The following is a 13,595-nucleotide window of genomic DNA, read 5'->3' as shown; positions in this document are numbered from 1 at the left end:
ATATGTCATATCATCGAAGTAACGAGAGTTAATGACTTAATGATTAAAATATAATAAATTGGCAATAAAAGTGATCGAAATATTTTTTTTAAAATCAATGATCAAAGCTAGATATAACTAAAACAAAGGTGACCAAACTTGTATTGTACCCTAAAAATTATAGGGTATTTTGAGTATTGTATATGTGTGTGTACTCGATAGGTGGTAGAGTGTTGGATTAATTATGACCTAAGATTCCATATGATCAAGTGGTAATAATGATCCCATCAAGTCACGCCTTTATGTGTATGGACAATTAATAGCAAGTGGTTAGCATTAATCAGCCACAATGCTGGTTGATCATATGCTAAAATGATTTCATCTTTTTTTTTTCTTTTTCTCTCTCTCTTGACTTTTTTTAATAGTTTAAAGTGATTAAAATATAATATATGTTTAAATTTTTTTGGATTAATTAATAATATATACATATCCAACGGTCATTGTTACTCGAATTCAAAACCTCTAAAGAGAATAATATTTTATTTTATCACTTATTCTCTCGAGAATTTAGGAGTGAGGGGCAAAAGGTTTAAAATATGATTTTGCTTTTTACTTTTAAGTATTTCTTTTGGAAAACAAATCATTAGAGTAGCACCTGAAATTAATCATGAGACATGCTTAAAAAAAGTAGCATAATGCATGAAATATTGGTGTAGCCACTCAAAGTGTTCCCCTTTATCACTTGCTAAACTTTTGGCTTTACATAAACAAAATTGTGTGTAAAAATCCAAGGGTCCCAAAACTGACCATAGTTAATAAAATTTTAAATAAATATTATTTTTATAATTATCTCAGATTATTTAAAAATTTGAAAGATGTTAACATCTTAAGGTATATCTCGGACATTGGAACAACATGTTATCTTTGATTTTGGACAAATAATAACCCAAATTGAGGTTGCAAACCAGACATTAGGGTATATGAAGTTAATGCCAAAAAGGCACTTTCTTTTTTCTACTTTCAAATAAAGGTGAATAGAAGAATGGTTTTTGAATGATTAGTGTAGGTGAGTAATGTGCTGGTGCATCCTTTTTTTTTTAATTGTAATTAAGGAGATAACATATTTAAGGGAAATATATTTTATATTAGGAGATGTATTTTTAAATTAATGCATGTCAGTATCTTTATGTATATTTATTTATTATGAATTTGATTAGAAGCTGTACGTGATAATCTTTATGAATCTCATTATTATACCATACATATGTGACTTTGGAAAAACATCATCAAAATTTCATAAATTCTTCTTATAGTTTATTTTATTATTCTTGGGCTTTATATTGTAATACTTTTTAAAAATCCTTTTTTAAGGAAAAAGCACTTTTAATTTTTAAAGTATAAAATTATTTAAAATATGCAATTTTTTCAGGCCAAAAATAGAGTTTGATCTATGGATAAGATTAACTTTTTTTTTGTCTTTAATTTTGTTTAATCGACGATATACTGGTTTAGATGTTGGTTGTCGACTGTCGGTTATCTTCTCTCTTTGTTTTTTTATAAATTTTTTAATAAGAATAATTCTATTTTTGCGGTACGTTTTTCTCTGACTTTATAGCACATTTTACTATATATATTTGTGACATGCTTTTTGTCTTCTTTCGTAGTATTTTGACCCTTTTTTATTTTATGTTTTCTCAGGATTGTATTTGACGACGTCACAACTGAACAAGATGGTGTTTATTTGTACTTCTATTGATCTTCCTTGCTATGGATTCTCGGATTGAATTCGTACATACGATCTTGCTTTCGTGGAAAGTTTCTCACGGCGCTCGGCTCTGATTTACGGTTTTCGGTAGTCTTTCAATAGCTTAATCTTCCTTTGTGGTTCATTTGTTGATACAATTAGATTTGTTCGTATATATTTTTGTTCGAATCTTTTGATTGAAATTTTAACATTTTCTATATTTTGTATTTATATGATGTAAAGTGAATAGTTTCAGTATTACAGAAAATTATTTAAATTATATATTTAGTTTGTGATGATAGCTGTAAAATTTTATTATAATTTTAAATATTGTTATTTTTAATAAAATTAGCGACTTTATTAAAAAATAGGAAAAAAACTCATGTTGTATTAGGAAACATAACTGCGGTGATCGGAGTGACTTGGGAAGAATCATCGAACTTGAGAGAGTGAGACAGTTACAAATATCTATTTAGTAAAGTAAAGATGAAGTCAACACATTCTAAATAGAATTGAATTAATTGACCCATAGCTATTTACACAATATCTGGCCACGTATATAGCCCATTACAATCATAGTCCAACTGATTAACAAACTTAACCGACTAACTAATCATACAACCCTTAGTCTACAACTCTATTATTTTTCTGGTTCGATTCTTCCGGTCATTATGCCTTCTTTCTCACATGTTGAAAAATATTTGTTTAGAATCTAAAATTTTTAGTTAGTTTTTTTTTTTAAAATAATTTGAATAAAATATTATTCATTTATTATCGGTTTTATCATTAATTCCTTTATATTTTTAACAAAAAATATTTAAAATAAATATATTATTTATTTAAAATACTTTTTTAATAAAAAAAATAACCACTAAACACTGACATTTTAAATAAAAAATCCAAAAGTATTTTTAACATTAATTTTTCAAAAAATATTTTTCAATGATTTTTTTTAAAAGAGTGCCAAATTTACTCTTATTATTATTTATTTTAATTTTACAAAGAGAAAAATAATATTCCTATATATATTCTATTATTTATTGTTTAGAAAATTGGTCCGATGACTGAAAATACACATTTAGCATTAAGTAATAAAAACAATGAAATTATAGTGAGTTTATTAAATTTACTGAGACCTATACAATTCATGATTAAAATCAATTCAAACTATTATTTATCAATTAAAATATAATTATAAATATATATTTAATGCGGATCAACCTGACCCAAAGGCTTTAGGCTTCGGTCCAAAGTCAGCTGAGCACGGACTTTAACTGAACATTTATCGGGTTCCTATTGGGCCGATTGGCCTCCGTTAGCACCGGCTTAAGGGTGTATACGTAGCTTTTAGCTTCAAAGCTCGGCCCATAAATATTGCTGACGTTGGAAACGGTTTTCAACGCCTCGACCGATATCGGTCCAACCGACGAAGAAGCTCAAAGAGGCTTTCATCGATTTGCGTTATTCAATGAATCTCATCCAACTGGAACCAGACCAGACATTCTGCCTCAACTTCCCCATTTCTCAATATATAATAACTAATTTCCATAATTGAATCGAGTTTCAAGTTTTGGCGGCTGGGTTTTCAGGATGGTGGGGAGGAGGAGGAAGCCTCTTGTGCTCTCTTCCACCAAAGTTATCGTCAACTCGGTGCTGAGTTCTACGCGACCCAATGAAGCCGATCCAACTAATTTTTCTGGTGATGGTTTGCGTTTGAAGGCGGGGGTTCTAAGGGTTTCGAAGGACAAATTTGATGTTTCAGATCCCAAATTAGCTTCACTTGACGATTCTGCTTTGATAGGGCTCTCTACTTCTACATTGAAGAGACTATCCGTAACTTCTGGCTCGCTGGTGAGTTTGAATTTCTATTTTTTTTAGCTTAAAGGAAGTGTGCCTTTGTTGCTTTGACTTACTTGAATTACTTCTCTTGCTGGGTTTGTGTTCTAGGAAAACTTGTAAAGTGAATTTTTATTTTGCGTTTGAGATTTCTCTTGTTTCAGAGTCAAATTCTGAATCTTAAACTCGACTGTTCGTGGAAAATGGAGTTTATATACAGTAATTGCAATGTAATAATGATGATAATCATTGCAAAGAAAGAAGCAATATTATTTGTAATGTTATAACGATTGACCTCAACTCTTCTACCCCACCCTTTTGCATTTCTTTTAGGTACTTGTTAGAAACTTGGACGCAAAGATACAAAGAATTGCTCAGAGTGTTGTTTTAGATCCTCCAAATGCCCATGTCGACATGTCTCCACAAAAAGAACCGATTTCCGATCCTCCGCGGATAATGCTTGTATTTCCATCATACAGTTATCCTCCCAATGACTCTGTATTATTGGACCGAGATGTTGCCTATGTGTCTCCCCTGTTAGCTTTTAACCTTAACCTGCACATATCATGTTTGAGATCCCTTGTCTATAAAGGAAAAGAGACTTTAGCATCCCTCTTTGAAGGTAATGTGGATGATAAGGCTTGCAGGGGAGATACTGATGCTTCTGTTATCAGATTATGGTTGGAACCTTTGGGTCGACTGCCCAAATATGCTTCACATTTAAGGGTTTCCTTTGTTAAGATACCGGAATGCAGTTCCCTCGAACCGCTGAGAGGAACTTCTTCTATTGAAGCCAAATATCGCCAGGAGCTGATTGATTCAGCATTACACAAGTATTTTGAAGTGGATAGATATTTAACAAGGGGAGATGTTTTCAGCATTTTCTTAAATTGGAATTGCAATTCAGCCATTTGCATTCCTTGCTGCTCAAGGTTGCAAAATCAGAATGATAATACCATCTATTTCAAGGTAATAGTTTGTGCATATATTAGTCCCTTCCAGTGGCACAATATATGTAGGTAGTGTAACAATGTGCCAGGCTGTCATTAGATGGTAATTCTTGTCTTCAGGTTGTTGCTGTGGAGCCATCAGATGAAACCATTCTTCGAGTCAATCACACTCAGACTGCTCTAGTTCTTGGAGGGAGTGTTCCGTCTGCTGTTCCCCCTGATTTGTTAATTTCAGGGGCAAAAAATTTTGCCCCTTTGCAAGAGGACACTGTGAAGATTTTAGCATCCATTCTTACGCCACCTCTATGTCGATTACCACTTTCTTTGAAGTTTAGAGTTTCTGTTCTACTACATGGTCTACCAGGTGCGCTGGATGCTATTATGATCTCTTGCTGCTTCTATAGTGCGCTACTTCCTTAGTTGATAGATATAATTTAATGGAAAAACAAAATCTTTGATTGACTCAAGTTTGTGGTTCTTCTGTTCGGCACTGGAAACTTATGCTTGCCAAACTTGTTACTACTTTTCATTATGCAATGCCTAGGAAAAGTAATAAATTGTTATGCAGCTTGGTCACAGAGAGGACGACTCATTTTAGTATATGTATGCTTGTTTACATGTAGTTTAGCTGTGTCCTGATCAAGTATTTATTGCAGGGTGTGGGAAGAGGACTGTCGTTAGATATGTTTCTAAGAGACTGGGTCTACATGTAGTTGAATATAGTTGCCACGACCTGACAGCATCTTCTGAGAAGAGGACCTCTGCTGCTTTGACTGAAGCTTTCAACAATTCACAAAGGTGAAGCATCTGACTTACTGAATTCATCCTCAATGGCCAATACTTTTTCTGATTTTATTAACCTAGTTGATTTTTATTTATTTATTTTATTTTTTGAAAGTCCAGTTTTTGCTCCTTTCGATAGAGATTGAAGGCTAGAGTGTCTAATATTGAATCTATATATGTATGTGTTTGTGTCCAAGTTTGGAATTCTTCATGATAATGTAACCTCTCTGACAATTCAATGTAATTGAGTGATTTCACTTCTTTCAGACTTGATGCTTACATGATGACAGATGTCATGCAAAATGAAAATACCTAATATTGTTGTTCCTCTGCCTTTCTATAAACTCACTATCCTATATATCTATTTGGTGGCAGATACTCACCAACAATACTTCTACTACGCCATTTTGATGTTTTCCGGAATTTGGCCTCCCATGAAGGTTTACCAAGTGACCAAATTGGACTTTCCTCTGAAGTTGCATCAGTCATCAGAAAGTTCACTGAACCAGTTGCTAATGATGAAGATGGTTATGCTGACGAGTCAAATGGTGATGATTTTGTAAGACCCAACTTGTTGGCAATATCTCTCAGTTGATTATATTTTCGGCATGCTTCTTTTACTCATATTGGTTTCTGTTCCCATGGTTTGTCACTATTTATGAAATGTTCAGTTTTTCTTTGCTATCCATCCAAAGTGTTTCCCCATGTATTTATTCTTTTCTCATGCTTTTTCATTTCTTAATTAACGAGGGATGCTTTTTGAATTTTGACAAATGCCAGATTGATCTTTTGCATCTAGTCACAAATTCAATTGAGGAATTGAAATCAAGAAGCTAAAAATTGATTTGAGAATTTTGCTTTCTATTTACTTTCAAGCACTTAAAACTGACAATCCTTTACACCGATCACTTATATGGTGTTGGTGCTGGCTGTAAAGGACAGTGGAAATGTCGGTAGGCACCAGGTGCTGTTAGTTGCTGCTGCTGACAGTTCTGAAGGCCTGCCACCAGCTATTAGGCGTTGTTTCAGCCATGAAGTAAAGATGGGTCCCTTGACCGAAGAACAGAGGGCTGAAATGTTGTCCCAGTCACTGCAAGGTGTTTCTGAACTCCTTTCTGATGTAAGTAAAGAAAGGATATTTCATCTCCTACGTACATTTGTAACTTTGGCTAAATTTATTTATGAATAAATTGAATCTAAGCAGGGAAAATTTTAATCTTACATCAATTTGTAATATTTACACCATAACTGAACCCAACATTCAAATTTTATATGAAGGCTGATAAGGTTGTCCCCTGGAATAATAAATTGCAACTTAAATATATAATTTGAGAATGATTTTATGAATGAATAAGACCTCCAGGTGTATTAGAAGCATTATTGAAATTTTTGTTTGATGTGGTTCATTGCAGACTTGCTTAGAGGATTTTGTGAAGGACATGGTAGGACAGACATCTGGATTCATGCCTCGGGATTTGTGTGCTTTAGTTGCTGATACTGGTGCTAACTTAATCTCCAAGAGCAATTTTCAAACTGACAAAGCAGAATTCTCACTATCAGGTGATTCAATTGAAGCGGTACAAGATACATCAAGTAATACTGTAGCTCATTCAAGGGGAAAAGAAAACTTGGAAAAAGCATTGGAGAGGTCAAAGAAGAGGAATGCATCTGCATTAGGGGCTCCTAAGGTAACTTGTTCAAATCATATTAAGAAAATATTATGTGATTGCCAGCTGAAGTAGAACTTTTTTCAAAATTTACACATTTCAGTATTTTTTTGGGCTTGGAGAAAAAGTTTTCTTTTTGATTTTTGATGTAGAACAGATAATTTTAGCCTTGATTTATTTTCTGCAGGTTCCTAATGTGAAATGGGAAGATGTTGGTGGGCTGGAGGATGTGAAGAAATCAATATTGGACACTGTTCAGGTTGGTGGTTGTTCTGTATCTCTGATTTCTTTACCAATAATAGGTTATGCTGATATAAAATATAGTTCCCTTATCATTTGCTAAATAATTTGGACCCCTTCATTCTTTTTAAAAGAAAAGAAAAGAAAAAAGCTTATGCATGTAGGTGTTCCTTTTTTTAGGTATAATCAGAAGCCTGCTATTCTGAACTCTTTTACTTGCTGTCATTTTTGTAACTCTGCAGTTACCTCTCCTGCATAAGGATTTATTTTCATCTGGCTTGCGTAAACGTTCTGGTGTTCTTCTATATGGTCCTCCAGGAACAGGGAAAGTACGTTATGATGGGTTACCAAATTTTCTCAGCCTTACAAATATATATTTTAAGATATCATCTGTAGCTTTCCTTTTCTTGTTCTTATTCTTTCTGCTTTAAATGCCAGACTTTATTGGCAAAAGCTGTGGCAACCGAGTGTTCCTTAAATTTCCTTAGCGTGAAAGGGCCAGAACTAATTAACATGTACATAGGAGAGTCGGAGAAGAATGTTCGAGACATTTTTCAGAAGGTAAATAAAAATAAACTTGTCTTATGTAATTCCTTTCGTTAGTAAATTGGGTTGCATACAGGCTTTCATTGTTATGTTATTTTAATCTTTGCAGGCCAGATCAGCCCGGCCATGTGTCATTTTCTTTGATGAACTCGATTCTCTTGCTCCTGCTCGAGGTGCTTCTGGAGATTCTGGGGGTGTTATGGATAGAGTGGTTTCTCAGGTTTCCAGTGACATTCTTGCTATGACATTGATTTTAAGCTGTTGATAAAGAGTAAACAACATAGTGGAGAAGAAAAGGAGCTCTTTTTATTATATATTGTGAATGGTGAAAATACATCTTTTTATAGGAAAAATTAGGAGTAAGTTTTCTATTAGAAGTAAACTACTTAGTAGTTATCCTTATCTATCTAACTTTCTAAGAGTTAGTGTTATATTAAAATACTAACTTATCTATTGCATAACCTACACTCCCCCTCAAGTTGGGAGTAAATGTTGAAAAGACCCAACTTGGATATAATCTCATCAAAGGTAATTCTTGGAAGTTCTTTGGTGAGAATATCTGCTAACTGATTCTTCGTTGAAACATAATTGAGCTTCACCGTTCCACCATTCACCTTTTCAGAGATGAAATGTCTGTCAATCTCCACATGCTTCGTTTGGTCATGATGAACTGGATTCTTTGCAATACTTATTGCAGATTTATTGTCACTTTGAAGTTCAAACCATTTGTTGGCACATAACCCCAGGTCAGTTAACATTCTTTGAAGCCAAATTTCTTCGCAAATTCCAAGTGTCATTGCTCTAAATTCTGCTTCTGCACTACTTCAAGACACCACCGCCTGTTTTTTGCTTCTCCAAGTAACCAGATTTCCCCAAACAAATGAACAATAACCAGTTGTAGATCTTCTATCCGTTAATTCACCTGCTCAGCTTGAATCCGAAAAAATTCTTACTGTTCTATCATCACTCTTTCTAAAAATTAATCCATGTCCTGGTGTCATTTTCAAGTATCTTAGAATTCTATTCACAGCCTCTAAATGTTCTTCTCTTGGATCATTCATATATTGACTCACTATACTGACAGGGAACGCAATATCAGGTCTAGTAAGTGATAAATAAATTAGTTTACCTACTAGCCTTTGATACTGTTCTTTGTTCACAGGACTTTCCAATTCTTCTCTCCTTAGCTTTAGATTTGCTTCCATGGGTGTTTCAGTCGGCTTACATCCCTTCATTCCAGTTTTGATAGTAGATCAAGGATATATTTCCTTTTGTTGATCACTATTCCTTCTTTTGACCTTGCAACCTCCATGCCTAAAAAATACCGTAAAGTTCCCAAGTCTTTGGTTTCGAACTCCTTCGCCAGTAGCTTTTTCAATCTTTCTATCTCCATACAATCATCACCTGTTAGAACGATATCATCCACATAGATAATCAAAATTGCCTTTTTGTTGTTTGAAGATTTTTTGACAAATAAAGTGTGATCTGATTGACATTGCTTGTAAACATCCTGAATAATCACCTTTGTAAATCTGTCAAACCAGGCTCTTGGAGATTGCTTAAGTCCATACAAGGACTTTAGTAATCTATATGCTTTTCCTGTATTACTCTTCACACCTGGTGGAATTCGCATATATACTTCCTCCAAGTTTCCGTTTAGAAATGTGTTTTTGATTTCTAACTGATGAAGCACCCAATTCTCATTAACTGCTAATGACAGTAACACTCTCACAGTGTTTAGTTTTGCTACCGGAGCAAACGTTTCATGATAATCAATTCCAAAAGATTGAGTGAATCCTTTCGCCACTAATCTCGCCTTATATCTTTCAATGCTACCATCAGCTTTGTATTTTACCGTGAATACCCATTTGCAGCCGACTGGTTTTTTATCTTTCGGAAGATCAACTATAATCTAAGTATTGTTGTTTTCCAGTGCTTTTAATTCCTCTTCTACTGCCTTTTTCCACTTGGGATCTTTCAATGCTTCTTCCACCGTATCTGGAACAATAATGCTATCTACACTTGCTGTAAAGTTCTTAAAACAAGGCGTTAGCTTTCCATATGCAACAAAACTCTCAATTGGATAATTTCTGCATTTTCTTACTCATTTCCTTTGAGCAAGCGACAAGTCATTATCATCAATTAAAACATTTAATTCAGTGGAAGAACTCTGATTACCTTCTTCATTCTCCAAAGGAATCTCGTTCGGTTCCGGATCATGACAGTGTCCATTCTGTGTGGGAGACTCGAGATTAGGTTCAGGGATTGATTTAGAAATTGGTTTTTGTCGTCTCTTGTAAATCTGCAACTCAGATTGAGGTATTTGAGGCGAAGTGATATGTTGATCATGCCGAGGTAAATGTGTTTCGGTGGACTGGTTTGGCAAGGATATGTTTTCTGGGTTCAATAGTGTTGTTTGGTCTGGCTGTAGCGATTTTGTAGGCTTATTCGACTGGTTTAACTGGTTTGACGGTGTTTGTTGATCAAAAAGAAATGGCTGCAAATCAAGTGACAATTGTTGTGAGTCAATAAACTGATATTCATTATATGACTCCCCCTGAATAGCAGTTTTAAGGAAAAAGGTGTTTTTTCAAAGAAAGTAACGTCCATAGTAATAAAGAATTTCTTTGTACGAGAATAATAACACCGAAAGCCCTTTTGAGTCGATGAATAACCCAGAAACACACACCGAAATGCTCGAGGATCTAATTTGGACCTGAAAGGAACATTGTTATGAACGAACACAGTACAACCAAAAACTCTAAGGGGTAACAATGAAGTCATCGATTTAAAATTGGGAAAAAATTGAAGAAGAACATCTCTCGGACACTTAAATTGTAACGGTTTACTAGGGAGACCGTTAATCAAATAAGTGGCAGTTAAAAGGGCTTCCCCCCAAAAATAGTTAGGAACATTTGTGGAAAAAAGTAGAGACCGAGTAAACTCAAGAATATGCCCGTTTTTTGGCTCAACAATCCCATTTTGTTGAGGAGAATTGACACACAAAGTAAGATGAATAATCTCGGTTTCCTGAAAGAAAGAACCCAAAACATTGGCAAAATACTCACTACCATTGTCAGAATGAAACATTTGGATTGAACACTGAAATTGGGTTTCAACCATCTTATGGAACCGTTTAAATATTTCACAAGCTTCAGATTTGGTTTTCATGAGAAAGGTCCAGGTAGTACGAGTGTGATCATCAATAAATGAAATAAACCACCGAAACCCATGTAAAGATGCGACCCGAGATGGTCCCCAAATATCACTATGGATCATGGTAAATGGTTTGGATGGTTTATATGAAGAAGGTAGATAAACACTCCTAGTTTGTTTAGCAAGTGGACAAATATCACAAGAAAAAGATTTTGGACTCTTATTGACAAACAAATGTGGAAACAATTTTGCAAGATAAAAGAAACTGGGATGTCCTAAACGAAAATGCAATAACATAACATCGGTTGAAGGTTCAAGTAAAGGAAATTGTTGTATAACATGGTAGGAAGAAGATGGGTGGGAAAATAAAGTTGCTGGAAGTAGGTAAAGACCCCCACAAAGCCTAGCACTGCCAATCATTTTCCCCGAGCTAGAATCCTGAAATTCACAAAAATCAGAGTTAAATTTCGTGATACAACATAAATCGGCAGACAACTTGCTAATGGAGATAAGATTGCAAGTAATATTGGGAACATAAAGAGCATGAGATAACAAAATGTCCTGATTTATTCGAATAGACCCATGACCGGCAACACCGGATAGAGAACTATCAGTTCGAATATGAGAGAGACGAGTCGGCATGAAAAGTGTGAAAGAGCCGAAGATCACCTGTCATATGATCACTTGCACACCAGAATCCACAACCCAAGTAAGAGTGGTGGATGTATTAGCCAAAGTAGCAGGAGGAATTCTACCTGCAGGTACTGATTGGGAATGAGTGTTTAACTGACTAAAAACCTGTTGCAACTCTTCCATTTGTTTTTTAGTAAACGAACTTCCTTGTAAATTAGTATTCACAGCACAGTTTTCTTGAGTATCACGTTGTTGATGTGTTTTGAAGACTTCCCATCAGTAGGCTTGTCATGTAATTTCCAACAGGAATCCCGCAGATGGCCAACCTTCTTACAATAGTCACACCAAGGTCTCCCATTCTTTGGCCGAGTAGTAGTTTGAGAGTGGTGGATATAATTGTCACCATTCAATCGGTGACAGGTGATAGAGGCTGAAGAAACATCAGAATGGGGTGAATTAATGAGGATTTTCGAAGTGACCTCCGATGAAGAAGTGGTGGAATTCATGATCGACGGCTAGATTTAGGGTAAAAAAAAGAAAAAAGAGAAATCGGCTAGATTTAGGTGAAGGATCGGTCACCTAGCTGATACCATGTTGATAAAGAGTAAACAACATAGTGGAGAAGAAAAGGAACTCTTTTTATTATATATTGTGAATGGTGAAAATACATCTTTTTATAGGAAAAGTTAGGAGTAAGTTTTCTATTAGAAGTAAACTACTTAGTAGTTATCCTTATCTATCTAACTTTCTAAGAGTTAGTGTTATATTAAAATACTAACTTATCTATTGCATAAGCTCTCTTCAGTTTCACTATTGTTAATCATGACAATTTTCTCTTATTGCTAGATGCTTGCAGAGATTGATGGCCTTAATGATTCCAGCCAGGTTATTTATGCTCTTGTTATGAAAATATGATATTACCTTTTCATTTTTGTCCAAATAGCAATGAGAGTTCTCTTTCAGACCTATTTATTATAGGAGCAAGCAACAGACCAGATCTTATTGACCCAGCTCTTCTAAGGCCTGGTAGATTCGACAAACTGCTATATGTTGGAGTTAATTCTGATGCATCTTACCGAGAACGGTTAGTTCATATCTCCGAATCTTTTCTTTCCTTCATGCTTTTGTATGCTATGGTGATTTTTTAATTCGATTCGTTTTCTTTATATGGCTGATTCCACTCTCGGTTCAGAGTTCTTAAAGCACTTACCAGAAAGTTTACGTTGCACGAAGATATATCCCTCTACTCGATTGCGAAGAGATGCCCACCAAACTTCACCGGTGCAGATATGTATGCCTTATGTGCAGATGCTTGGTTTCATGCTGCAAAGCGTAAGGTGAATAAAATTCGGCTTTTTCCACCCAAAAAAATCACTGTTAAGGTGTTGTATCATCGATGTCAAGACAATGCACCTTGAATTTTAGCTCATCATGTATTAGGTATTGCAAGCACAGCCAATAAAACTGTTCTCTTTGTTGCTTATACCGGTTCCTTTTTGTGTAGGTGTTGAGTTCAGACTCATCTTCCACTGATCAAGCTGATTCCATTGTTGTAGAATATGAAGATTTTATAAAGGTACAACACGATTCTTAGTAAGAGATCTTTGGGGGTAAAAACATGTACTAGAATTTGGATTTCATTACAGTTTCTGTGGTTATCTCGTATGAATGCCCCCCCCCCCTTTTTTTCTCCGGCTAAGCATCTAACATGCGAAATAATGGTTAATGTCCTGGATATGCAGGTGTTGGGAGAGCTTTCGCCATCCCTTTCCATAGCAGAGCTTAAGAAATATGAAATGCTTCGAGATCAGTTTGAAGGCTCTTCATCTTGAACGTCAGGTGAATTGTCAAATTACATATTTTTACAGAAACACAATAAAATATGCCCCAAAAAAGCCAATATATCATTTCTTTTATACCTCTGTCAATACTCTTGAGTGTAATAAATATCCAAATATAATGTCTTGTTCTTTCAGTATTTTTCAGTTTCCATGCTTCACATCTATATTTCAACTTTGCCCTTTTCAGTTCATTTTCCTTTCCCTTAATTTTGACATAGAA

At 34.8% G+C, this 13,595-nt stretch overlaps 1 protein-coding gene across 1 annotated transcript; it reads left to right on the top strand.

Annotated features, from left to right (window-relative positions):
• The first annotated feature begins 3,221 nt into the window (after window positions 1-3,221).
• LOC120188926 (peroxisome biogenesis protein 6) lies at window positions 3,222-13,464 on the top strand. The gene is made up of 16 exons (XM_039192302.1): window positions 3,222-3,574; window positions 3,893-4,528; window positions 4,630-4,873; window positions 5,166-5,307; window positions 5,668-5,845; window positions 6,218-6,412; window positions 6,705-6,980; window positions 7,147-7,218; window positions 7,442-7,528; window positions 7,638-7,760; window positions 7,855-7,965; window positions 12,381-12,420; window positions 12,498-12,618; window positions 12,727-12,871; window positions 13,039-13,110; window positions 13,277-13,464. Exons 1-16 carry the CDS (start codon window positions 3,314-3,316, stop codon window positions 13,364-13,366), a joined length of 2,793 nt encoding a protein of 930 aa, XP_039048233.1. The 5' UTR covers window positions 3,222-3,313; the 3' UTR covers window positions 13,367-13,464.
• Window positions 13,465-13,595: the final 131 nt, after the last annotated feature.

This window comes from Hibiscus syriacus, unplaced genomic scaffold (genome assembly GCF_006381635.1).
Source record: "Hibiscus syriacus cultivar Baekdansim isolate YM2019G1 unplaced genomic scaffold, ASM638163v2 tig00116951_pilon, whole genome shotgun sequence".
NCBI classification, from domain to species: Eukaryota; Viridiplantae; Streptophyta; class Magnoliopsida; order Malvales; family Malvaceae; genus Hibiscus; species Hibiscus syriacus.
The sequence above is the reverse complement of the archived record's forward strand: the minus strand, read 5'-3'. Positions and strand labels throughout refer to the sequence as shown.

Excerpts from the sequence above, each read along its gene's own strand:
- LOC120188926 (XM_039192302.1), top strand. The coding sequence starts at position 3,314 with ATGGTGGGGAGGAGGAGGAAGCCTCTTGTGCTCTCTTCCACCAAAGTT. Across the intron at positions 4,529-4,629 it reads ATAATACCATCTATTTCAAG|GTTGTTGCTGTGGAGCCATC; the intron begins GTAATAGTTTGT and ends TCTTGTCTTCAG. Across the intron at positions 7,529-7,637 it reads GTCCTCCAGGAACAGGGAAA|ACTTTATTGGCAAAAGCTGT; the intron begins GTACGTTATGAT and ends TTTAAATGCCAG.